Source organism: Panicum virgatum, chromosome 4N (genome assembly GCF_016808335.1).
Source record: "Panicum virgatum strain AP13 chromosome 4N, P.virgatum_v5, whole genome shotgun sequence".
NCBI classification, from domain to species: Eukaryota; Viridiplantae; Streptophyta; class Magnoliopsida; order Poales; family Poaceae; genus Panicum; species Panicum virgatum.
The window spans coordinates 16,633,057-16,659,732 of NC_053148.1; the positions used below are offsets into that span (position 1 = coordinate 16,633,057).

Genomic DNA, 26,676 nt, shown 5'->3' on the forward strand with positions numbered 1-26,676 from the left:
AGGGTGTGCGGTCTGTGGCGAGGAAGCATAGTAGCTCTTCTCAAGCCACTCGCGACAGGTAAGTAATTAGTCGATTTCAATCGAGTACTTTCTGTCTTCAATTTGCTGGTTTTGACTTGAATTTTTGCTTTTTTAAGTCCGGTGGCTAAAATGCCACGAACTTCAACATCTGGGGATGATGCTGTGGTGGGACAAACCATCCCTTCCACCACAGTGGATCCATCAAAGGGGACTGGGACTACTCTACCGGCGAGTTGTTCCAATGTAGATAATGCCGGAAATATGGGTAGTCAGGCTGTCATTGTGAAGCCTACTCGAAAGTTTGGCATCAAAAGACTTGCCGTGAAAAGGGCATCTACGTAAGTTCTTTTTAAACTTGTGTGTAGATTTGGCTAAGTATCAAGTATAATTCAACTGCTTCATGTTGACAGTGATGTACTTCTAGGGGCAAGAGGGGAAACTGAGGACGATTCAGCCCCCACATCGGCGGTGGATAAGCCCCCGAGTACTCCAGAGATGAGTGCTTGTGAGGCAGAGAACATGGCGGATGCCATGCTTCGAGATTCTCCACTTCAGGATGCCGAGTGGATCGATGAAGGGCTCCCGCAAGGTAGTGGAAGCGACAAGCTTCCAGAGGAAGAGGATGGCGAGAAGCTTCCTGAGGGAGGCGACGAGAAGCAGCCTAAAAACACCCCTACAGGTAATCTTACAATGCCTTATTCTGATAGAGTACTTCTCTTTTAGCTTTGTGAGCCAAGTTTTTCCTCTAAATTCCCAAAATTGTGGCGGAACCACCCAATTTAACTGGGACGAGTGCTCTTATCATTGTTGCTAGGCAACGCTGACCCAAAAATGGCACTCACCGGTAGTTCCTCGAGTGAAGCCTCAATTAAAGCCACGCTTTCCAGGATCAAACAGACAACACCCATACGAAGGTGAGCCCAGAATTACAACACAGATCATTTCATACATCTCAGAGTTGCAGCGGAAATTTAATTATTCCAAAATGGTTCTGAAAATAAGACAAGTACTACAGAGATCTTATCTACAACATTTCATCAGAGTATTATTATTGCAGCGGAAGGATGAAAATAGCTAACGTCATAATGATGTCACGATAAAGCCTGTCCGAAACATCAATCAGTAGAGATAGTGTTGGCTGGGGAAACAACCCACTCCACAGACCAACCCGACGATAAAGCAGTTACACCAGTAAACACATCTTCAAAAGTAATACCTGAAAACAAAGCTACAAGCAAGGCTGAGTATACTAATACTCAGCAAGACTTACCCGTCTCCGGATATACCTTAGTCCGATAACTAGACATGCAAGGCTTTTTGGTTTGTAGGGTTTGTTTTGCCAAAAACACCACTAAAAGTATATCCTTATTTTTAGATTTTAACTTTGTCATATTTTAGTTGAATTAACCGTTCTAAATTTGCATCTAACTCTAAACAAGCATGGTAGAGAAAACATTAATCATCCAGCAGTATTATCATCATCATATTCCATTTGTTACTCTATGTGACAGAAATTGTTAAGCAGTCTCAAACCGTGAGAGGCGGACGATTCGAATCGAGTTTGTTAACCTGGCCAGGGGAACCTAACACACACATATGGGAACCAAGTCACCCACACAACTTTTCCCCTTTCTTCCCGGTTCGTGGATCAGGGTCACCCGCCCAGAGTACAAGAGGTCCACGCACCGCGGACACAGCCGGGCTGCTTCTGCTCTTCCACTCGCCGTTAGACGGGACCGAAGTTAGACGGGTGGGAGAAGTCCACTTACCAGTCCAATCAAGTACTTAAGCTTACCGATTATCATATTTCTTGGCATGTGGCTAGTATTTTCAAAAGCTTAACGAAATGTGCCACACACCGCGACCCTAGCGAATTTCGACTATCCCGACGGGGTATCACAACTACACAACCCCGTCCGTTGTCCTTATATTCCAGCAGTAAGTAAAGTCAGTCAACTCCTATAATCTTGCGAGAGGCAGGAATCCGCTCGACTTCTACCGTACCTAGTTAGCGGGACAACTAGTCGAGAAAAAGATCCGGATACAAACTTTCGTACCTAGGGACATGCATCTATGGTTTTGAACAACGCCTAAGAACGTAAATGCACAAATAAAATTATTACAACATATACGAATAGTTAGATGAATATAACACAGAAAATAACGGGATTATGCACCGCGGCTTGCCTTTCTTAGCAAAGTTAGCCTTGGGCTCTTCCGAACAATGGTTCGGGTCTTGATTCAATTCAGTTAGATATAAATTAGCATCATGGTCATGCTGTTCAATCTCGGACTCGGGAATCAATTCGGACGTTCCATCAGCGGGAGAGGTCGACTCTATATGAATGCAAAAGTGCTCTTTGTTATAATATGACACAAATTCATTTCTTTCCTTCACGATAAAGTTGCAGTTCAAGAAAATAGTGATTTAAGTAATTATTATTTTTCAATTTACTTTAATGGGCAGTCATTTATAGAGTAGTACTTAGGTTTACTTTACTTCATAAAATGTTGTGTGGTGGTTTTCAATTTCTAGACTAGAAACATAAAGACATGTACAAAATTAATAACAGAAGCTATTTACATGAATTGGTGCTGTAAATTTTATATCTAGCATATCCGATACTCTAGAGTGTGCAGTAAAATTTTCAGCAAATAACAGGAATATATCTAAGCATGAAAATTCACTAACTCAGATTATGCTAGGAACTTCATAAATTTATACAGACTAATTTGAATGGATTCTGGAGCTCAAATTTTAACAGGAACATTTAGACATGATATTCTCACTACTTTAATTTTTCCAGATTTTAATCATGCATATATCAGGAGAAATAAATTGGATAACTTAAACATTAATATATCAACATTTATTTCTACAGAACAAACTATGATAGTAATGGTTCTCAAAATTTTACACAGTGTTCCAGACATGTTAGTGAGCATATTGTAAATTTTTCATAATTTTTTATGCAAAATCCAGAAGCAACAATTTATCCAAACTAAACCTATATTTATCAAGATCTAATTATACAGAGAGTTGAAGAGTGTTTCTGTGCCTCAAAATTTTATCAGAGCCTACACTAAGCATTATCATGATACAGTAAAATTTCCAGCATTTATCGCCTGCTATAAAACAAGCATGGTATTTTCTCATTTAAACACATGCATATACATTCAGAATAGATTCTGTTAAGTAATAAATCCTAAAATTTTTGTGGGGCATCTACACAACTAGAATATGATTCTATGTAACTTTGATCTACAAACATGCAGTATGAAGACTAGTGAAAAATAAACAAACTAGACAAGATGATATCATAAGAAATTAATATCCTTGGTTCTACAAGGTTTTTGGCTCTCAAAGTTTTCAGGTTAGTTTGTCTCCTCAAAACTAAGCAATGGTAAAATTTTCAGATTTTTCAAGATGCAACAACTATTTGTCATGATATAGTGCCATTTCTAAGGATTAAATCACAGAGCTAGTTACAAAGATCTAAAAATGTTCAAACCTGGATAGTTGTGTATAGTATGCTAAGCACACAGAAAAAGTTTCATCCACAGATTTGTAGTGCAACAACCAGAACAAAAATACAAAGATTTATCCAAGATCTAGCAAAGCCTAGGTTTTCATCTAGCTACATATGTTATCTAGAGCTCAAAATTTTACAACAAGCTATACATAGTACACAGTATTTACCAGCCGAAAATCATTAACAGATACTGAGTGAAACTCCTAGAACAATTATGTGCCATTAAAACTAACTTTAATCATGGATTAATATAAAAGTAAAATATGAACATGTGACTGTAACAACACTTGTAGTTCTTGTTCTAAGGATTCCAGAACAATTTAGTTTGCATTTTTCTGATTTTTCTATGATTTTATATGCATTTTACAAATTCACAGCTTTTAGAACGCAGATTTACTATCAGGCCCTCGGTTCTATCATTTAAGTCCTTTTGGTTCACAAATAGGTCCCTAGACGGACTTAGAAAACAGAGGAGGGGTACAGGGCGACGGCCGGCCGAAATCTGGCGATTCCGATCGCCGGCGGCGAGGGCCTCTTGGGGGAAACAAAAGAGGGGATCGAGTTCTACCTGTGGGTGGTCTTGGGACGCGAGGAGAAGGCTGGGAAGGGGCTCGCCGGCGTGGAGCAGATCTCCGACGAGGGTGGCGCATGGCGGTGGTGGTCTCCGGCGAAGGGGTGCAGCGGTGGTCGGGCTCGGGAGCTTCACGGGGACTAGGGCGATCCGTTCCCGGGGTCAATTTGGGCTGAGGGAGGGCGGAAGGGGGTTCTCCATGGAGCTCAGGCGGAGCCGACGGCCATGCCGGGTCTGTTCAGGGGCAGTGGGTTCTGGACGAGGGAGGGTGGCGATGGCCGGTCTGGAAGGCTTCAGTAGGCCGGTGTAGTGGTGGTTGGGGGCTCGGCAGAGTCTAGGATGGGGCGGAGGAGCTAGCTCGGCGATGAGGTGTGTTGTGCTCGGCCATGGCGTGCGCCCAGTAGGTTTTGTTCGATTGAGAGCAGAAGAGGAAGAATAGCTTGTGGGGGAGAGAGGCACATGGAACAGGGAGGCTTAGCCCCGAAGGAAAACGGGAGGGCAGCTCGGGCAGGGCGGGCAGCGCCGGGCAGCAACCGGCTGGCCTGCCATGGAGCCGTGGCGAGCAGACAGATTGCCGGGGCACGTGGCGAGGTCGGGGGCAGCCAACAGGGAGTGGGTTCATGCAAACAGGGGGCACAAGGGTGGTTTCGGCCGGGGGCGCGACGCGTGGGGCGGCCAGGTGGCGCCGGCGGCAGACGGCGCCGCCGGTAGGTGGGGTGCAGGGAAGGAGAGGAGGGAGAGAGGGTCAATGGTATTTTCGTTAATAACTCGAAGTTTAAGATTCTGTTCTGTAAACTCAATTTTTCTCCCTCTTCTTGCCCTCAAATGAAAAACTTTTGAATACCATTTTTGTTTAGTTTTTCGAGATCTACAACTTTAGTTTCAGGCATGTTTCATTTGAGTAACGGTTTGAGAATTATGAATTTTACTTGTAGATGAACACATACATATGCATATACATGTATACATATATGCAAAGGTTTGTAGAAATAAATTTGGATGAATTGTGTTACATTTTTCTCGATGTTTTATTCATGATTTCATGTTGTCGATTTAAGTTTAGAAGGTTAAACACCTGGGATTTCACAGAAATATAGGAGATATTATAGAGAAAGTTGCTGATGTGCCAGAGAAGTCCATCTCTGAGGTGCGGGCAAGTGCTTTCCAGGTTTCATCGGGAAGTGTCGTGCCGCAGGAAAAGCTAAAGCTTGCATTCAAGCTGCTGGGAGTAAGTGATCGAATATATCGAGTACTTTGTTTGTAGATCGAGTAATATCTACTGATCTTTTTGTTTTTATATCTTGGCAGGAGGTGTTGGGAGAGGGGAGTAGCCAGCCCCCGGACAACTCGGAGCTGGATGCTCTGAGAGAGCAGGTGAAAACGCTCTCTTCCGAGAAGGCTGCCCTTCAGGAGAAAATCAAGAAACTCTCCAAAGCCAAGAAAGGTTAGTCTTTAGCATATATGATGCAATCGACTAGATTATTCTGCCAGGTGTTTATAAGGTTTTTCTTTTTAATCGAGTATAGCTTGCTCAAAATCATTAAAGATTGAGAAAAGCTTGGTACTGGATCTAAAGATTCTTATGTACCGAAACGCAGACGAAATCGAGAAGCTCAAGAAGATCAAGGCGGATTCTGGCCAAGAGGTAGCGACTTGTCTTCAGCAGCTTAAGACTTTGTCAGAATCCAGGGACTTGATGCAGCAAGAGCTTGAAGAACTCAGAGATGCTGCTCAAGATGTGGTAGGACTTGTGGAGATCCCAGAGGGGAATGAGGACAAACCGCTTACGCTGGCGGGGAGGCTTCGGAAAGTACCCGAGAGCTTCGAAAGGTACGTCTCCACAACCACCCGACAGTATGTGGGACATGTACTCGGGCTGGTGAAGTCCTACTGGCCACTTACTCCACTTGATGCACTTGGGAAGGGCGCAAAGGCTGACTATACTGATGAACAATTTAATCAGTACCTACAAGAAACCTCTGTGGTGGCAGATCAAATAGTGGAGTCTCTGAACAAGCCTGAATCCCCTTGAGTTTGTTTGTAAAACTGCTTGGCGTGTGGGCCATAAGTACTTTGAACAAATGTTGAATATTTGTGTAATGTCAAGTACTTGTTTTATGATAGGATTATGCAATCCTTTGATGTGTCGAGTAATTATACTCGAAAGGCATGAGTTTTGGCAGCATCACGCCTACTCAATTTTGGTAATGGATATGAAGAATTGTATCCATAGGTGCCTTAAGAGGCAGAATATTCTCGAGTAGGTCGAGTTGTATGGTTCTTAATCAGAACTCTAGTGCTGACCGGTTTAGATTGAATCCCGTAGGATTAACCAAGTGAGAAAAGCACTAAAAGAGTGTCTTAAGCCGTAGCTTAATCCAGATTTCTTTTCGGAAAGAAATATATAGGTTAGAGTGGTGCTCATATGGACTTGATTGTCCAATCAGCTAAAGGAGAAGTCTTATCGAGTACTTGAAGTGTTAGGAGCTTAGAAGATGTTCTTTGATAGATAGGTAAACAGGAGATTCTCGACAACTACTTAGGGTACTAAGAGAAAACATGACTCTTTTGGTATCTCGAGGAAGCGAGTAACACCCGTCGAGTACTCGAGGCAGAAAAGTTCTGTAGTCAAAATTCCCTTAGTAGTCTAAGCAAGCGGGAGACTCGTGTCAACCTATTTTAGAGTATCAAGAACTTATTTTATGCTCCTTGGGGAATTTTCAAAGTTGACTAGTTAGGAAAGACCTCATTTGGTCACCCAAGTAGCATACAACTTTTTATGAAAATACCTCGAACTACTCGTTCCAGCGAGTAGCATGTCCTATACCAGGACTATATTGATTTCTAAAATAGACCTGTTAGGATGAACTCCGTCGAGTTATCCAAGACAAAAATATTTTAGAAATATCCCAAACTTACTCGAGTAAGGCGAGTAAGGTGTCCTACTCAAGGACTGGAGTAATCCTTAGGACAAGTCTATTAGGATGAACCCCGTCGAGTTATCCAAGACGAAAATGTCCAAGGAATATCCAAAACCTACTTGAGCCAGCGAGTAGGGTGTCCTTAACCAAGGACTGGAGTAATCCTTAAGACAGGTCTGTTAGGATGAACCCTGTCGGGTTATCCAAGACGAAAATGCCGAAAGAATATCCAAAACCTACTTGAGCCGGCAAGTAGGGTGTCCAAACAAAGGAATGGAGTAACTCTTAGGACAAGTCTGTTAGGATGAACCCCATGGAGTTATCCAACACGAAAATGTCCAAAGAGTATCCAAAACCTACTTGAGCTAGCAAGTAGGGTGTCCTAACCAAGGACTGGAGTAATCCTTAAGACAGGCCTATTAGGATGAACCCTGTCAGGTTACCCAAGACGAAAATGTCAGAAGGATATCCAAAACTTACTCGAGCCAGCGAGTAAGGTGTCCTATCCTAGGACTGGAGTAACTCGTAGGACAAGTCTGTTAGGATGAACCCCGTCGGGTTACCCAAGACGAAAATGTCGTAAAAGTACTCATGGTAAACCATAAAAACTACTCGATTGCTGCTCTAGTGTTGAACATGGCTTTCAGAGTGGTGTTTATGACAGGGTATGGGTCAGACGAGCGAGAGACAAGTAGTCGATTTATGAAGGAATCAACTTTTATTAAAGACCTACCCCTTGCCCGTTAGACGTGAGCAATGGTTTACATAGCTGAAAAAGTATTCGGAGGTAAACTAATCTATATAGTAGTCGACTAGATTATTGGTAAAGTCTCCTTTATCAATGGTGCCTCAAGGGCCTTGCGGAGTGAGTTGCACTCGAAGATCGTATGAGAGCTCTTTGGGTGCACGAAGCACTTCCGTAGGAGCGTTTTGTTGATCATGTCTCCGCCGAGAGATGTTTCTCCATGATGTTGGGTGCGCGGTTTACCCTGAGGAAAGGTACTTGGTGGCTTGCGCTTCTTGAAGGATGAAGAAGCATGTGGTGGGATGCGATAGTTGGAAGAAGGGTTGTAAGCCTCAATTTCCTCATGCTCCTTTCTCCTTGAGATGATGATGTTGCGCGCATCGCGACCAAATTGATCACGTTGCGGAGGTCGCAATTGGAGTAGCAATAGTTGTCGCCTTGCTGCTCCTGCTGGCGGTTGGAGAGGCGCTGGTGGCTGAACGCCCTCTTCTGGTTAAGCAGGCGACGATGCTCGTAAAGATCTTCTACTAGGTGTTGCTCTTCCAATTGCACAGTAACTGTTACTATCAGAGGAGGTGCAAGTGGATCTTGCTTGGTAGTAGCTTGGGCTTCTGTGATCGTGGGAGGAGTAGTTTCCATGTTGTCAAAAAGATACTCGTCGAAATCATCAGAATTGTAGTCGTCAAGGTTGAGACGCTCCGTGGAGTCATCCTCAGGTTCATGGACTTCAAAGATGCGAACCATGAGGATTTCACGGCAAAGGTCTTGAATTTCTTGGTCTTGTTTGCTTGAGGGCGGGTCTAGTGGAGTGCTCTGCTGGAAGGGAAGATCTGTTGGCTGAGAGCCAGAAGTGTTAGGATCTTGTGTCTCCGTTAGGCGCACTGTCCGTCCTTGCGGTGTTGCATATATGACCAAGTTTGTGAGGGAGTCCTGATCGGACTTGGAATTCTTAGTCGAGTTAGACTCGACTTCCTTGTGGTACTGGATTAGGTCAACTAGGTCATTTTCCGAGTTGGAAGAGTACCCGGAGTCGGAATCGGTTAGTCCACCGATTTTAGTATATGTGTGCTTTGGGTGAGCGAGAAGCGGAATGCCCATCTCTACGCGGAGGGCATTCCGGTTCATCCAATGTATCCATGATTGCGTGGGAGTTAGTCCTTCAGGCTCCTTAATCCATGGTTTGTCAAAGATTGACTTGGTGGGCTTTTCTGGAGTTTTGGATTTTCCCTTTTTGAGCTTAGCCAGTTCCCAGAGGGCGTCAGCATTCTGGGGTGGATGGGCCATAGCTTCAATGAACGAGTCGACGTTGTCAGACCAGTCTTCTAGGTCATCGAATGGTTCAAAGTTGTCGAGGCTGTTCATGAATTGATCAAGGTCCTGGTCAAACAAGGACTCAGAGGTGTCAGTTGGTTCAGGAGTCTGACTGTGAGCAGGTTTTGGTGAAGGGTTCTGAGATTTCCTGGAGAAGGACGGTCCCATTCGAACAAGCCGCGGGTTTGTCCTTCCAGATCCCCCGCAGATTCCTCCTCCCGATTTCTGCTTCTTGTTCTGCAGAGTGCTTTCAGCCATCTTAATGCAGTCGATGAGTGTAGAATCTACTCGATTGACCCCTGGAGCATATCACCTGACCGTTCAAGTGATGGGTTTAATACTTCTGGGTTCTACTATGTTTTTTATGAGCCAAGAGCGGATTCTACAAGCTTGATGCATTCCTCTATTGATTATGAAACTCGATCTATTCCATCGAGTAATTCTGAGTTGTTGATCTTGGGGCGTTTGATTGACTTGAGATAAGTCGCGTACTTTCTGAGAGTTTCGGAAAAGTGAGGTTTTTCGGAGTTAGAATTTGTATTGAACTCGGCTGACCTGAGAGATCGAGTTGGAGTTGATACGTTTTCTGCTTTATCTGAGCTGAGCTCGAGTATAGCTCTTTTTTCGTCGGGATCAGCGATCTTGCAGACGTCGACGGGTTGGAGGGTGGCTTCCGGTTTGGGGGAGTTGGGCGTGACTAGGTGGCTGGAGAAGCCGCCCGATCCGTCAGCCGTGCATGCCCAAGAACCGAAAACAAGGGTTGTGCCCTCGGGCACGTTGTTGGTATCGCTTGATCCGGCCATCGAATTCACCAATGAACTCGCCGAATCCCCTACCTGGCACGCCAGCTATCGGTGTTTACCGCCAAGCCTGCTCAGGGATACCCTTAGCAGTAAGGTCTGTAGGTAGGGATCGACCGCTCTGGAACTCGATGGTGTAAGGAACACAAAGATTTAGACAGGTTCAGGCCGCGAGTTGCATAATACCCTACGTCCTGTGTGGTTGTTTGTATTGCCTTAGGTGTTGATGTTTCGAGGGGGTCCCTGCCCGCCCTTATATATCCAGGGGGACAGGGTTACATGGAAAGTCCTAGCTCAGTACAGTTGGAGTCCTACTACAACACAATCGGGTAGTTTCCTTTGTACTATAACTAGTTCTACACCTATTCGGGTAGTTACAACAGAGGTATGGTGCATCCATAATCTATCCCTTACTCTAGAATATTCTATGCCTATAAACAGTCCCGCTGCCTTAGGTCTGACACCGGCCCTCTCCATTTTCTTTCTTTGGACATGGGCTATCTTTTCTTTCTCTTTTTTTTTAATACTTGGACCTTCATGTGCCCATCTTTTTTTTTTGAATACTTGGACCTTCATGTGTCCAATTTTTTTCATCACGCTTTCTTAAGCATGTCTTTTATTTCTTTTTGCATAGCCTATGTCGTTTTTCTTAAAATCATAACTTGGAGAGAGTAGTCATGAATAACATAGAGTTTTATTTTGTGGGATGATATAGGTGCATGGGTGAAATGTTCTTGCGCAACTTCCGATGTAGAAGTTGGCAAATATGTGTGGAGTGTACTGGATCTTGATCATGGGAGTATTAAATGTATCTCACAAAGGGTCACAACAATTTGACAAAGCTTAATATGATAACAAATTGTTCCACAGCAGCAAATTGTTCAAGTGCTCATGCCACATCTGCTGTGACAAGTGCTGGTTTTGGAAATCAATGTGAGGGTGTTGGTGACACTTGTAGCCCCTCCAGTCCAGGAAGCTAACTTCAACACGTGGATTAGGATAATCTTGTTATTGTGGCAGAACCTAGTCAAGATGGTGATGCATATGCACTGGTTGATGAGGAAGAACTATATGATGCTCTTGGCTTGAGGGAAGGAGATGAGGCAGATGAAGCAGAAGAACCAAATGCAGAAATTCCACCTATTCCCACCTATTGCTCTTGGCTCAAATGATGTGACAATTGGTTTAATCTATGGACAATATCCGGCCCAAATATAAACGTTATTAAATGTAACTTTTTAGTATTATAATTTTAAATGCTATTATTGTGTTAAATAATATCCATGCAGTAAACTCTGGGTGGATGATTATTTGTGTGGGTAGTTGGATATATTGCTCAACTTCTACTCCCAGGCAAAATTGTACCGACTCTTTACAAAATTTTATCTGGATGGCAGTAAGTAATTTAAGGATGGTCAACACTGCAAATATTTTCATGTCAATTCTTAGTGTGACATGGATTGTACGATATCTATAGAATGCAAATAGAACAGTCCTATGTTCAAATGACTGTGACATACGGAAAGGACCCAAAGATATGCATATTCGATATTCCTCTATAGGTTGTAGCATATACTAGACCACTGTTACGCATTAGTACAAGAAGCAGATTACAAGTTACATTTGTATCACACGCCACCGCCAATGATTGAAATTCATAATTTTTGTTGGTTTTGCAAAAAATCATGACGTGTCAACCATTAAAAACTATTTGTATGCATATTTAAAGTCAAATTTTATATTAGGGGTGATGACAATTTTCTTTATCTATTCATATTATTGATGAATTGCAATTTTTAGGGTACAACTGTGCATTTTTAAGGATTTTGGGGTTGAAAAATATATCAACATGTCAAGTGTTACAGAAGGGTCACAGTTTGCATAAACTAGTTTTACCAAGGAAAGGATCTACCTCGTTGAAAAAAAAATTGTGTAGGTGTTTATGGAGCAAAGCATCATTCTGTGTGGCAAGGTTCAAACTCATAATCCCCTCTTCCTTCCACCACTCCTAATCTCCTCTTCCTTCCACACAGCAACCGCATGTTATTCTGGCAATGCCAAACAATTGGATGATATCCTGGCAGTTGGTTTCTACGTATTTCTGTATATTGTCATCCAAAGGTTTGAAACTATCCCAACAGTGGCCGCAGGAAAACTTTTCTATGAGCAGCTGACAACTGATCGAGGTGGAGGGGTTTGAACAATCGCTTTGCTGATTCTGTTGGTTGTTGGATGTCAGTACCTCTCGTTTTCGGCATAAATAACCGTGATGGGTCCCGCTATATGGACGGTTGCACGTAGCACCGCCACTGAGTGCGTGACATGAGCCAATTAAGCTCTAATAACCAACGAAGTGGATATGACGTGTATGTATATTGCTATATACTCCATCCTGGAATGTAAGTCATTGGAGAGTTCAAAAATTGTATCATCCATGTAATCTTTTTTAGCTTTTCCAGTCTTAGGCCTAGTTTCGCCTCTGTGAGACCTTCTTGGCCTGTGTAACAAACTTCTTTTCCTCTTAATGAAAAATGTGCTCAAGCATGGTCACGAAAAAAAAATTGTATTCAAATGTAAGGCATCCTAGAGTCCTTTAAGCAAAAAGACATGAAAATCTTCTTTGTTTTGGTGCTAGTTTTGTAAAAAATTCAATTTTGGTGGGCTTGGGGAGTAAAACAGGCATGATAATATCTTTAGTTTTGGTGCGGACATTGAAAATTAAGCAATTGATTAACTAAATAATTCATATGTACCCATATATATATGTGAATTTACAAAATGGAATTAAGCAATGGTAAAGACAAATGTGCCCAGAAACATCAGTAAAGCTCTCCTATATCGACATGAGCATATATATGGTCAGTCGATAGCATATCTTTAATTCTAGGAATTCATTTAACTCTTGTTGCATGCGCTATAACTATCGTTTTCCTGAGATGTTTTTTAAGTCTACCAAACTACTACCAATGCATATATGACTGAACATCGTTGCGATTATTTCAGAAGCAGCAGAAGCACATGTACAAACCAGAACCATGACATCACACTTTGATACACAACTTTAAAGGATAGTCATTTATTTATATGTATACATAGGTCCATACATGATGAGGTACCAGTTCTAAAAGCCAGCTAGTGCACACTGCCATACATGGCTAGCTGCCTAGCTCTTATTACCACACTTCATGCAAGACAGGATTAAATCCATCTAATGTACACAACAGTACATCCATCACCATGTTTTATACCATACATAGACATGATTTGTATCACCAAAGTGCCATGCAACATTCAAACCTATCATCACGATGTGTTTCTTAATTGTTTGACATAGAGAAACATGCATAGCTCTACCACTTAATTCCATCCACCATGGTGTCCACCTCCTCCATATCCGCCTCCATAGCCCCCTCCTCCACCATACCCGCTGCCACTACCATATCCTCCTCCATAGCCACCACCATAGCCACCGCCATATCCTCTGCCATACCCAGGCTGACCATACCCGCCACTGTATCCAGGGCCACCATAGCCACCACCGTATCCAGGGCCACCATAGCCACCACCATGTCCAGATCCATATCCTCCACCATATCCGGGCCCATAGCCTCCTCCGTGGCCATGGTGGTATCCTCCACCATATCTAGGCCCATAGCCACCACCGTACCCACCACCATAACTGCCGCCATTGCCATATCCTCCATTGTAACCACCTCCCCACTTTTCATCCTTGAGTCCAGGCACTCCTCCAGCAGGCTTCACATCTTTTCCTTCAGACTCTGCATGGAAAAAGCTATCATTATTGCCACTAAATATGGTGATTTTATAGCAAGTTTGTCATGCATACACGGTGCATAGCCTTTCCCAAAGTCAAAATGCAAGTTAATGTTTATTGTGCCTATACTAAACTGATTAGAGTGTGCTATCATACATATGCTGAGAGGGAGGGAGGTGCAAACCATTGGTTTCAGTGAGCCCTCTAGCACATGCCAAATCCTGGCAGACGAGGAGAAAGGCCAGGACAACACCAAGAAGAACTACAAACTTGTTCGCCATTTCCAAACCTCTTGTTGAGCTGCTAAATTATTCGCTTGGCATGAGGATTGAGGAGATATGGCATCTGTCCTGCACGGTATTTATAGAGGCAACAAAGCAACGTATGCATGGGTGTTTGCATGTAACTATCGTTGAGCTGCCCAAAGTTTCCACACTAATAAGTGCAACAGGTACAGTTAGCAGTTATTAGCTCCCCGATTGGATTAAGCAGAGCTAGAAAGCTAGGTATGTCTCGTTGTCAGATTTGATTACTGCCGTCGTCCCAATGGAGCTGGGCAATGGCATTCAAGTACGTACTACCACAAATTTGGCATTTGTGTGGTTGTGGGTGCTGAACAAGTTGACATACCGTGCATTACCGATCAATAAAGCTACTCTGGATATGTATCCATTAGAATTAGAATACATGTAGTAGTCCTATACTATCTATGTGAATACTAGTTTATGCTTAGTTGAGCTGCCATATATAGGAAGAATAGTCCAGCTAACTAGATTGTCTATTTCTTCCATTATTGTCGATCCTTACATATGCATTTGCCAATGAGTGATCACAAGATGGAAACAAGAAAAGGATGAACAGTTCACCAAGTAGAAGTCACACACACACACACACACACACACACACACACACACAAACTTTGTAATAATGGAGGCTTACTCCTATTGCAGAGTATTTTTTTAACGTAATTAGCAAAAGTAAAATAGAAGATAAATAAATTATGGGTGTGTAAACGGATCGGTGGGCCGTCCCCAGACTTTTTTTTTTTTTGCCGAGAGCCCTCTTAGCCCCCGGCAAAGGTTTTGCCGAGTGCTCGATAGAAAGCACTCGACAAACAGCTCTTTACCATCACTTTGGATGTCGTGTAACGTATGCTATGGGTGGCACTCGGCAAAGCCTTTGCCGAGTGTATTTAGAGGCACTCGGCAAATATGAGGAATCCGGTAGCGAGAGTCTGGCTCAATGGTAAAGTTTCTTTTGATGGAACCTACCTACGAGGTCATTCAAGTCGGCTTGGCATATGTGCTTTTTTTTTTCTAAATTAACGGTACTAGTACTCTTTCGGTGGTAGATGATGTGCCTCTTGATAGTAAGCCACCTCACTACTAGAAAACAAGTCTTAGGTCCATCCCAAAAGTAACAGTATGAGGATGAACCGGTACCTATCTCATACCGGTACTTTTGGGGTGGATGAAATCTATGAATGAGCCTTAGATACCGGTTGGTATTATCAACCGGTACCTAAGGCTCTCCATAGGTACCGGGTGGTAACTTTTACATTAGTATCGGGTGGTACCACCAACCGGTACCAATAGACGAACTTTAGGTACCAGTTGATGTTACCAACCGGTACCTAAGGTACCGGTTGGTAACATAAGGTACCGGTTGGTAACATCAACCGGTACCTTAAGCTCATACATGAGTTACTTTAAAAGGAAAATATCTCCTTCTCAATTAGAACTGTTATATAGTTGAGATGGTAAAGGGGTAGCGCGCGAGGCGAGAGGTCGTGGGTTCAAATCCCAGCCAAAAAATATTTTGCGTGATTTTAGAGGCCTTAGGTACCAGTTATTTTATCCGGTGCCGAAGGCTCGAGCTTTTGGTAATGCTTTCAGGGTATCAGTTCAAGAAACCGATACCAAAGAGCATCCCCAACCGGTGCCTATGGCACTTTTTCTAGTAGTGCCGGCACTCCAAGGACTAGAGAACTAATCCGCACAATACACAGGAAGAAGAAAAAGGAATACAAATTTTGGTTGTTAAAAAGAAAATGACTACATATCCTTACTTAATTAGTGGCTCCAGATTACTCCCTCCGGATTTAGCAAGCAGAACATTATATTAGGAGTAGTCTAGACATAAACTTACTCGTGCAATTGGCAATGATAATAAGGAGATCCAACTGTCCGCTGATTGCCATAATATTTGTGCCATGTCTTATCCACAAGTCCAAAACGTCAAATCATGGTTCCATACAGCCGAAGCAAGCATGACTTTATTGTATGATGATGGATGACACTTTGCCGCCCAATGAATAAGTTCATGCAGCACGCTGCTATTGACTCGGTACATATTCTCTTTCTCGTGGACATTTTGGGGAACTGATGGAGTTAGGCCCTGTGACTTTCTATACGGTAAATGGCAAGTGGACATTACTCCATTCCAAATAACAAGTATTTTTATTTTTTTATAGATATATAATAAATTATTATGTATCTTGACATAGCCTATATTTGCATAATATATAAAAGCTATATATACTTAGAAAAGCCAAAATGATCTCTAATTTGGCAAGGATGAAGTATAGACTTAATCATAACATTTTGTAGACCAATTTGATTGCTTGACAAATATTGTAATATACTGTTGCACTTCTGATTAATCCATTTTTTGTGGACGTAATGGTGCCTTATCATGCATTTCACTTCATTGCAGTTAGAATATTAATTTATAAACATTTCAAGCTAAGTCCCTGTAGCGAATGCGACATTAAACAACTAAATTTGATGGTATAGTCTATTCTGGAAACATCTCGTAATTATGAAGCTTTGCACCTGTGGTCACTTAAATATTGTGCACATTACATTATTGAAAAAATTTCCATGATAGGATAATCGGAATCATTTTAATCTGAATATCAGTACTATGAAAATCTATGTTCTTCTATGTTTTATTATTTTAATCTCATAGTACACAGAAATGTTGATATGATCTTAGTATATATATACTATATGTGTCGGTGGTTCAGCAGCTAGTAATTTATCCCGCACTTCTCCACAGCTCGATGGCTAAACTCAAAGATAAAAAAGATCTATATTGGATCGGACGATCACCCTACATCCAAAGCGGGTGGTGTTGTTCATGTTCTTTGCGTTCGAGCGCTGGTTGCTTACAATGGGGTGCTTTGCAAGCGAGTGCGTGTGTTTGTGGACAAGAGAGTCTATTTTCGCTTCCTCCTCCTTAGTGAATGCCCCACTATACCTATACGTCTGTGGGCTGGGTTACAATTGAGAAGATGGGGCACCTCTCCCCCAGGGTTGACATCCCAGAGAGGAGGGGAGGAGTTCTACACGTGACCTAGTCTATGGTCATTTGGCCGGTTGCGCTCAGTCGTGGCTTGATGCCAAGTCTTGTCCATCTGAACCATGGCATCCCCGGTGTGGCTTCGGTCCTGTCTGCCATCCCCTTGGCAAGATGTGGCATGGCTAGGGCGGTCGTATGGCAGGCTCGGATGGCTTCGGCAGGCGTCCTTGCTGAGCTATACTCAAAGTCAACGATAGGGGGTCCGGGGTCCGACCCCTCTCCCCTGAATTTGTTACTGCATGGCGGGCCTCGCTAGCCCGGCACGCCTCCCCCATCTTAGGTATGATGGCGGAGGGTGACGTGTTACGCCTCGTCTCACCAGGATTGATGGGAAGGGGCGAGGCACTACAAGAAATCACTTAATACATGACGGTACAATTGGGTCACAGATTATTGAAAAACCGTCATAAAATGATATCTATGATGTTTTTTATAACGTCATGTATTAAGCGTCATAGATTAACCCGCGTGACGTTTCTATAGAATTGTCACGGATTGAAGTAATCTATGATGTTTTAGAATTGTCATAGAATAGCATTTGGCCCATGCAGCGCAACCCATGCCCAGTTTTAGTGATAAAAATAAATGTCACAGATTGATGCCACGTGGATCTAATATCCGTCATAGATTGGTGAACCAGTTGACATGGTGGCTGACATGGTGATGTGGCTAGTGATGATGATGTGTCCGCTGATGTGGATGCCTACATGGATGACAACATGTGGCTGCCTACATGGATCATGATATGGCTGCCTACGTGGATGGTGACCGCCTACATGGATGGTGACGTGGATGCATTTATTGCCTACAACATCTGCACGGCCCACAAAAATTCAAGCCCACCACAGCCCATTTCAGATTCCAATTCCAGCCCACAATGCCCATTTCAGAATTATAATTCTAGCATAAAATTTGAAATAAAGCCCATAATGACATATTCATAATTTGTTACAAGTTTTGTAAACAGAACTCAAAGGCAATCAATCCAATAGATCACGTACAAGTTTTCATCCAGCAACGTCTAACATTACATATATGTTAAACTTAGAAGCATGTTAAAGTCGATTCCTAATTCTTGGAAAACAATCCGAATAACAATGCCACTGGAGTCAGCGAACTTCCCATTTGATCCTGTTGCTGCTGGATGGTGATCGCCGAGCCCACTAGCAACCTGCGCAGCAGCAATCATACATCGCTAGTGATGCGAGAGAGAAGAACACAGGCTTCCATTGCTAGGAACTGTCACTATAAATAAAAGAAAACTTTGGAAAGTAATGCAATGCTGGACGATCATGAGTTCAGGTCACTTGACATGGAAGAATTGTTGATTGGTCATGCAATTGAACAAGCTATAACTTATAGCCTATAAGCTTCTATGCATATCAAAGATTTACAAAATAATTACATTCAGAAAAGCCGACGAACACAATTAGCACCATTTGAATCTACAATTAAGTGATCAATCAACCTATAGAGCTAAATGTTTCGTTTTTTGAACTTAGGAAAATGAACACTTGTAAACTCTTAATAAAGCTACCTCTTGTAAGATTTCATAATGATATTTAACGTTTCTTCATTCAATGTCAGATAAGGAGTTACAACAAGTTTGGCTCCAATTTTAATTTAAGGTACTAGAACATTTAGCAAGAGAATTCTACCTGCATGCTCACTGTTGATGATCTATTTTAACCCATTTTGATCATCAACTATCGCGCAAAATAAGAGCATCAAAAGGGATAAATGTTAGGATCGGATGGTTTATTGACAAATTCCACAGATGCTGGTCTAGAAATGTATGCAAGTGGATTTGGGCCAAAAATGCAGGACACTAGCAAGAATGATCCAAGGTATGAATTCTCAATCAAGCACAAGGATCAAAGAGGCCCACTTGACAGCCATACATGAGAAGAAACACATCCATAAATAAGGTGACACATCATCAATCCATAGGAACATCTTCTCGACAAATCAGGCACGTTCATGAGGATCCACGGGCCCACCAGAGCTAGCAAACTGTCTTGAGAAGGGCCCAAGCACCCATAACCAACCTTAGGACCTTCCTAGTAGCTTCCAGGACGAAAACTGGGCCAAACGGCTGGTCCCACCAATCGGCCGACCATAAGTCGGTTCATCTCGGGCCCATCTTCCACGTGTTGACTCTCCATTGGATGCTGAAGGCAGTTCCAGGTGATTGGCGGTGCATCTCACCGCATGAAGGCCCCTTTTCTCCCTCTATAAATATGAGGGGACGGGGTAAGAATAGGGGCATCTCACACTTGCACCTCTCACTTTATTTTAGGGTTAAGGAAAGGCTAGGGGTAGATGGTACTCAGGAGGGGCGCCGACATGTCGGTGCTCTTCTCCATTTAGTATCTCTACGAGAGTGAGGGGGAGTCGGGGGAAGTGCCAAACCTGCACTATACCACAGCCCCTCTATACCGACTACGTTAGTGTCGGTATAAGCCTCTATGCCAACGAACCGTCAGTCGGTATATGCTTATCCCGACACCTTGTATCAGTCGCAGTAAATGGCGTCGGTATAAAGTTATACCAACGGTTATACCGACGGACAGGGCTATACTGACGGACCATTCGACGCCCACTGGAGATATACCGACGGACACAATATCAACGACAGACTGTTTGTTGCATATTTGTACCGACGAACAGTCCGACGACACAAATTACTATAACGACTGGCAATCCAACAGTAATCATTCAGATGAAACTAAAAATAAATTACATATATAATAACCTCACATGACCAGTTCATATCAACCTTTTCAACAATACATATGAAACAATTAGCTGAACATAGCTTATAGCTTTTAAATGAAGCAACAGACATGTCAAACACACAAGAACATATGGAACTTAATTAGTTTTCATTGAAGATAAGACAACAACATGTCACTGATCTACCAGATCATATGTTCATAGCTCAAACAGACAACCACATTTACAAAACAAACAGGAGGCAACCAAGCTAAGCCAAATAAGTCAGTACACAACCATGTGTTCAGTTTATCACAGTACACAGAACTCATCACATGACACAACAAAATAGGAGGATGAGCTGCTTGTTGCCGACATGATCACATGACACACGGACCAAAACAGGAGGCTGATCTGCTGGTTGTCGACATGATCATCATACTACCTCTCTAGGATCTTCCACCTGAACAAAGTGAAAAGTGCAAATTGTTAAAAAAATGTATTGATCACTTTAGTTACATTATAGTTGTGATTAGTTAACTGCAGAACTGCCAAATGTGGGTTGCAGGCTAAAACTTGTAACAAAACCAGGGCTGCAGGTTATTAAACTGGAATTGCTATGTCCAAAATGAAGCAGCTCAAAATGCAGCAGCACATAGCATCACACAAGCAGCCTAGAGTTACTTAAAAAAATTGAACCAGCTCAAATCAATTTGGTATCCCCAAAATGAACCCTTCCATAGCCCATAGGTACTAGCAAGGTCACTGTTTTGTCAATAGGAAATTGACTAATTCATAGAAAATGGATCAACAACAAGCTCTTCAAATAACCAAAAGGTTCACAGCTAACATATGGGCATTACAGAGCTATCACTAGGAAGTTCACTAATTCTTACAAAATGAATGAACAGCAGCATCACTATTAGCAAAAACAGTAACAACTAGTACCCCAATGACTTGACTGATGCCAGCTCAATGAGTTTACTAAGAACATGTACTAGACAGATTTGGAGCTAAAAAGGAAATATGAGTAGACTTCACTATTTGCTCAAAGTAAAATTCAGAAACATACCTTGGGAAGATTGTAATGCCTGGGTAACCTTCAACTGTCAGAATATAAATAATTAGAAAATATGGTCACTCTCACCAAACACGAAAAAAGGAAACAAAGATGTGTGTATTACTCTCTGATATGGCCATGCAATTGAAATCTTGTGAGCATCCGCCATCGTCTCCACATCACCATAAGGCCGAGGCAAAACTGTATCCCTTTTCATCACAGCATTCACAACAACATCACAATACTATTTTCCAAGTGCCTCGCCTGCAAGAATGCTGCAAGGATTAGTTGAAATAATTGTCCCCTTAGCCACGGGCTGCTTAGGTCTCAAGATGTCATATAATATCACATCCTTCCCAACCTGCAGCAAACAATGCATTCATCAGAACTGAACCCATGTATAGAACCAGTAATATATGAATTAAAAAAATTATAGTCTGAATGAGATAGTTACAAGTTCATCATGTGGACAGCGAGGGGCGCCATTCGTTGGTAGGGATGGTGGGGCTGGTACAGGACTACACCGACGAGGCTGCACTGATTTGGCTATATTGCTGGGGCTTCCCTGTCTCTGCTCCACTACCGCTGGGTCTACAACACGCCTATTCACAAGCAAGAACTCATCCTCAGTAGAGTGATCAGAAACTTCATCTTCTTCAGACCTTGGGCTCTACAAAAAAAAAAAAGGTACAAGAATGAAACCCAGTGAAACTAGATGATAATAGGTGGCTACGAGATCATTTGGTAAGCAACTATATTAGAATGAACTACATTACCACATGGTGTCGTGAATTAGAACCATGCTGTGAGAGTATTTCCACATTTTCCCTCTCATCTGACATCCTTTCCTCTTGTTCAGCTAAGCGTTGTTGTAGAGCTGCTACCTCACGTTCAGCTCTTTTACGAGCCAGAACTTCCATTTGAAGCCTTGTGGGTGCATAACACTTCAGCCCAGGGGTACAAACATCTTGGGGAGTTGGTCCTAGACCCAAACCACGGACACGTCCTCTTGGCTCCTTTTGTCCACATGCAGCAGCAAATGCATCACCTTCTTGAATTGTTCTTTCCTTCAACTCTGGGCGTTCTACAACAATTGCTTGAAGTTTTTGCTACACAAATGGGATATAGATGTTCATGCACATAAAAGTAATACTACAATATGCAATCTTTTTGATCGAAAGTTCTTACAATAATTGGTGCTGCTTGCCTTGATGGAACTCCATTCTTCCTTGTGTGTGTTTTAATATAAAGTTCATCTCTTCGAGGAGGACGCCCTAGTTTATTACCCTACAAGTTTTTAATTTTCAGTAGTGAAATGGAACACAGTAATGTATCAAAAACAATGATAGAGGTATTATCTTCTGTACCAGTTCATGCCCGGAACAAGCAAAGCTCTTGCTGCCTGATGTATGATTTACCAACAACATTGAACGATTCACTTTTGCCTTTTCCGTGCGATCCTATTATAGATATCGTTAAATTCTACATAGATTTTGAAGAACACAAGTAATCTAATTTTGGTTTGATTCATGTTAGTTGTTGCTTACTTCTGAAGCGGAGACTTCCAATAGTTTGAGAGAAACGCCCAATCAGCATCAGTAACTCTATCAGCATACATTACCTTTAGTTGTGCATCTGTAATTGTTTCATCAAAATAATGCTTCTTCAGGGTTGACTTGAATTCCTTCCATTTCAATCCACAAGTTCTTGCTTGCTGGTTTCTTTCTAGATGGATCCTTACCAAAAACTGTACAAAGATCCTTAGTGCAATCCAAGATTTCCTCTCCGGTAAGTGGAATTGGTGCTGGTCTAAACTCAGTACTACCAAATTTATCAGCATCAAACCTAAATTGGTGGCCTTCATGCAAGAACCTACGATGACCCATATAGCAAGTCTTGCTACCATTACCAAGTTGAATTGAAGATGTATATCCTAGCCCTGGGTGATCAGTGATAGTCCACAACACTACTGCCCGCAACTGAAAGTACTCACCCTTGGAAGCATCATAGGTTCTGACTCCATTGTCAAACATATCCAACAAATCATCAATAAGTGGTTCATAATAGACATCCATATCACTACCAGGACCATATCTACTAGGAATCAGTAAAGAAAGGATGAAATTGGATTGCTTCATGCACATTGAAGGTGGAAAATTGTAGGGAATACAAATACCAGGCCACACACTGTAGCTAACATTCATGGTTCTAAATGGGTTAAAACCATCAGTGGCAAATGCTAGACGGATATTCCGACTATCTTCAGCAAACTCTTTATGTTTTTCATCAAAGTCCAACCATAGTGGTGAATCTGCAGGATGCCTTAGAAGACCATCTTTTTTTCGGCCTTCATCATGCCATCTAGTTAAACTTGCTGTTTTAGATGACAAAAATAATCGTTGCAGACATTTCTTAATTGGAAAATATCGGAGAACCTTCCTAGGAACCTTATATGTATGACTCTTTCTTATTGATTTCCAACATGAAACCTTGCATTTTGGGCATGAATCTAATTTTGAATTCACCTTCCAATAGAGAATGCAATCATTTTCACAGGCATGAATACTATTGTACCCAATTCCTATAGATTTCACCAATTTCTTAGGCTCATGGAAACTCCTAGGTAGTGCTGAACCCTCAGGGAGTGCATCATTAAGTAGATCAAGTAGCAAGTTAAAAGATCTATCAGTCCATCCGCCAAGGAGTTTGAGGTGCAACAATCTAATAAGGAAACGCAATTGTGTATATTTCTTGCAGTTAGGGTACAGCCCCTTGCTATTCTCCTCTACCAACTTCTGAATGGCAAGTAGTTCAGCACAGGGTTCTAGGACAGAACTGCTGTCATCAAAATCACCTCTATCATCTAAACCAGCAGCCAAGTCTCTAAGCAAACCAGCTATGTCATCATCCTCATTAGATTCCTCCATAACCTCACAACCATCAAAGTTCCCACGATTCACAGAAGAGAAAGGTTCCCCATGCAAATTCCACGTTGTGTACCCTTTTAGAAACCCATCGCATATCAGGTGCTCACGTATATCACTTGACTCTCTCCAAAATGAGTTAACACACTTTGTACATGGACATAATATCTTGTTTCCTACTGCTGAATTCCTAAATGCAAAAGCAAGGAAACTGTTCACCCCTTGCAAATATGCCTTGGTGTGCCTACATGTCATTATTTATGTTAAATACTATGTCAAATGCAAAACAATTTTAGTATGTGTGAAATAATTGGGTTGTACCTAGCATCATTGTTGATCCATGTTTTATCCATGATGAGATCAGGTGAATTTCAGATTATGCCTTTTTCCACAAAGAGTGCAACCATACAACACATCAGAAGCTTAAGAGAAGGTAATGACAGTAAGGCACAGGGAAGCAAAATATTACCGTTGCACAAGATCCTTCCCAGGAGACTTTGTAGCTAGAAGGTAGTTGCTTCGAATATTAAAGATATGTCAAGGAAATTCTTGCAGCTTATGTTCTACTCCTGCAGAGATAGTATGCATGAGATATAAATATTAACAAGGAATTCTTTTTTGAAGAATGAGTACAATATCTATGGATTTCAAAATACTAACTAATTTTTTAGAGAACGTGCCTGAGCACGTATTTCATTAAGAGGAAGAAAAAATTTAAATACAAGAGTTCGGGTGTCAGAGCACCCAACTAAACAAACAGAGCAAACTAGCACTACTTAATGACATTTACAAACGCGCGACCAATGTGCCGACCCAAAGCCAAAGCAAGCTTCTCGACCTGCGAGTAGCCAGCTAGAACCCACTGCACCGCTTCGTCAGCGATAAAGTCTAGTAGCTGGCGAAAAATACTAACTAATTTACATTTGAGATTGCTTAATAGAAATGCTCAATTCCAGTGATAAGATGGCGAATCCTACCATTGCACAAGATTAGGTATGTCAAATGTTGATGTTGTGGACGTTCAGAAATTTCCCAACTTCTTATGATATGGTCACCATGTCCTTTACCCTAAGAAGAGCTAATTCAGTTTGTAACAAAAGCCAATCTTTGCATCATTAAGAAGACAGTAGCTAAAGTAGGATATTTTACATTCACAGTCAGTGAGCCAGTAAAGCAGGAAGGAGGTAGCTGTCCAAAGAAAAAAGTTAGTTACTCGACATAGAAAATGCAAGACTACAACACATGCATGCTAGTGAGCTTAACCAGAAAATACACACTTATGATATTAATTGTAAATAATATGCAGCAAGTAAAATCAACAAAATAGTTAAGCGTCCCCCACTTTTCAGTTCATCCAATATGCAGCAAGTAAAATCAACAAAATAGCTAAGCACCCTCCACTTTTCAGTTCATCCATGTGAGACTAAAGATTGCATAGTTGAAACAGAAATACTACAATGGATGGATCTATACAAAGAATCAACCAAAGTATCAATCTCAAAATTACCTGGTAGATGCGAATCAGTGGCGTCCTGGGGGCGCGTCGTAGCAGGTGAACCAGCAGCGTGCTGGTCGGAGGCTTCCTGCAGGTTGGAGCGTCCTCCTACTCGGGATGTGGCTGCCGGTCGGAAAGGGGTGGCGGCTCCCTGTAGGTTTGGGTGCCTCCCTCCTTGGAGCTGCTTCCTGCAGGTTGGGGCACCTCCCTCCTTGGAGCGGATCCCTGCAGATTGGGGCGCTTCCCCCGTGGGGTGGATCTGTGCAGGTTGGGGCGCCTCCCCTTGGGGCAGATCCCAGGTGGATCCCTGCAGGTTGAGGCACCTCCGTCCTCGGGGCGGCTCCCTGCAGGTTGTGGCGTGGATGCGTCTTCCTCCTTGGCCGGAGTAGGGGTGGTGGCTTGCTGCAGGTTGGGGCTCCTTCCTCCTTGGCCGCGTCCTGCTCGTAGGATGCTCACAAGAGGCGGCTCAACATTTGGCAGAGGAGAGGCGCAAGGATTTGGGGGAGATGTGGGCGCGCGGAGCAGATTGGAAACAGAGGGAGGCACGCGGAGAAGATTGGGAACAGAGGGAGGCGCGCGGAGGAGGTTTTGGCAGAAAAAGGGCGCGCTCTGGGGTGGCGGCGGCCGGAGGTAAACACAACAGAGATAAGCTAGGGTTCAGTCTGGTGGGCCTTTGATGAAATATTTTGCGCGCGTGGCCTAAGAGCGCGCGAGAAGCGAATTGGGCCTGGTTCCTATATACTGACGGATCGTTGGACACAATTTTTACGTTGTGCCGACAGACCGTTCAACGGTAAATATGCAAATTGATATACCGACCGATGGTTCATTGCTACAACTGGAAATACCGACTGACGGTCTGTTACTTAATTATATTGACAAATGGTTAGTCGGTATTTTCCTACTTATAACGACCAACATCAGTCGGTACAGAGGGGCTGTGGTATAGTGTTGTTGGCACTCTTCACTGCTTGTACCTCAACAGGCTTATCGGTTTGTAAGTGTTCGCGACCTATTCAGTATTCATAATTATTTTTCAAGTTCAGTTAGTAGTTTTATGCTGTTTACTAGATTGAGTGTCTACTAGTATTATAGTAGTTAGCTCTAGTCTAAGACTCCCAATAGAGACGAATGTTCTTGATCAGGACTAGAGTTAGTAAACAATAGTGTAGGCGCCAAGGGTAGACGTTACCATTCGATTGTTATGCCTCCCACGGTTTGTAGAGGTAGCATGTAGGTGGTGACAACCCTATTTAGTACCATCATAATCTTTCATGTTTGGTTGCATGATAGTAGCCTATTCCGAAACTTCTGGTCTAACCAGGCGAAGCCGGTGCCCGACGTAAATAGTTGATTCTTAGTCTGGACTTATCTTGAATCTGAAAGGTCCTCTCAGCCCCCTTACCTCTTCTGTACTGTGGTGTCCTTGGACGAATTTAAGC

The 26,676-nt window shown here is 42.6% G+C and overlaps 2 protein-coding genes across 16 annotated transcripts; both read right to left on the bottom strand.

The window, feature by feature from the left end:
• Positions 1–12,949: 12,949 nt before the first annotated feature.
• Positions 12,950–14,028, bottom strand: LOC120670451 (keratin-associated protein 21-1-like). Its single transcript, XM_039950549.1, has 2 exons — positions 13,862–14,028; positions 12,950–13,681 (listed from the first exon to the last, which is right to left on the bottom strand). Exons 1-2 carry the CDS (start codon positions 13,956–13,958, stop codon positions 13,260–13,262), a joined length of 519 nt encoding a protein of 172 aa, XP_039806483.1. The 5' UTR covers positions 13,959–14,028; the 3' UTR covers positions 12,950–13,259.
• Positions 14,029–19,906: 5,878 nt separating this feature from the next.
• LOC120669560 lies at positions 19,907–25,922 on the bottom strand. Of its 15 annotated transcripts, XM_039949337.1 has the most exons (13): positions 25,247–25,922; positions 24,889–24,927; positions 24,717–24,807; positions 24,209–24,308; positions 24,061–24,121; positions 22,363–23,983; positions 22,183–22,275; positions 22,004–22,102; positions 21,592–21,924; positions 21,270–21,485; positions 20,940–21,176; positions 20,828–20,861; positions 19,907–20,218 (listed from the first exon to the last, which is right to left on the bottom strand). In XM_039949337.1, the coding sequence occupies exons 5-6, from the start codon at positions 24,090–24,092 to the stop codon at positions 22,465–22,467; spliced, it is 1,551 nt and encodes a 516-aa protein (XP_039805271.1). In that variant the 5' UTR covers positions 24,093–24,121; positions 24,209–24,308; positions 24,717–24,807; positions 24,889–24,927; positions 25,247–25,922; the 3' UTR covers positions 19,907–20,218; positions 20,828–20,861; positions 20,940–21,176; positions 21,270–21,485; positions 21,592–21,924; positions 22,004–22,102; positions 22,183–22,275; positions 22,363–22,464. The 15 variants fall into 15 exon arrangements, 10 of the variants coding, with proteins under 10 accessions (XP_039805271.1, XP_039805273.1, XP_039805274.1 ...); XR_005672693.1 differs by lacking the exon at positions 24,061–24,121 and having other exon boundaries at positions 22,363–22,909; positions 25,247–25,909; XR_005672696.1 differs by lacking the exon at positions 24,061–24,121 and having other exon boundaries at positions 22,363–22,828; positions 24,717–24,800; positions 25,247–25,908.
• Positions 25,923–26,676: the final 754 nt, after the last annotated feature.

What these genes read in the sequence shown, in the direction of transcription:
- LOC120670451 (XM_039950549.1), bottom strand. Translation starts at nt 13,958, where the DNA reads ATGGCGAACAAGTTTGTAGTTCTTCTTGGTGTTGTCCTGGCCTTTCTC. An exon ending in AGGGCTCACTGAAACCAATG is followed by an intron (nt 13,682 to 13,861) that starts GTTTGCACCTCC and finishes TTTTCCATGCAG; the next exon opens with AGTCTGAAGGAAAAGATGTG.
- LOC120669560 (XM_039949343.1), bottom strand. Translation starts at nt 24,092, where the DNA reads ATGGATAAAACATGGATCAACAATGATGCTAG. An exon ending in TGGATCAACAATGATGCTAG is followed by an intron (nt 23,984 to 24,060) that starts GTACAACCCAAT and finishes AATGACATGTAG; the next exon opens with GCACACCAAGGCATATTTGC.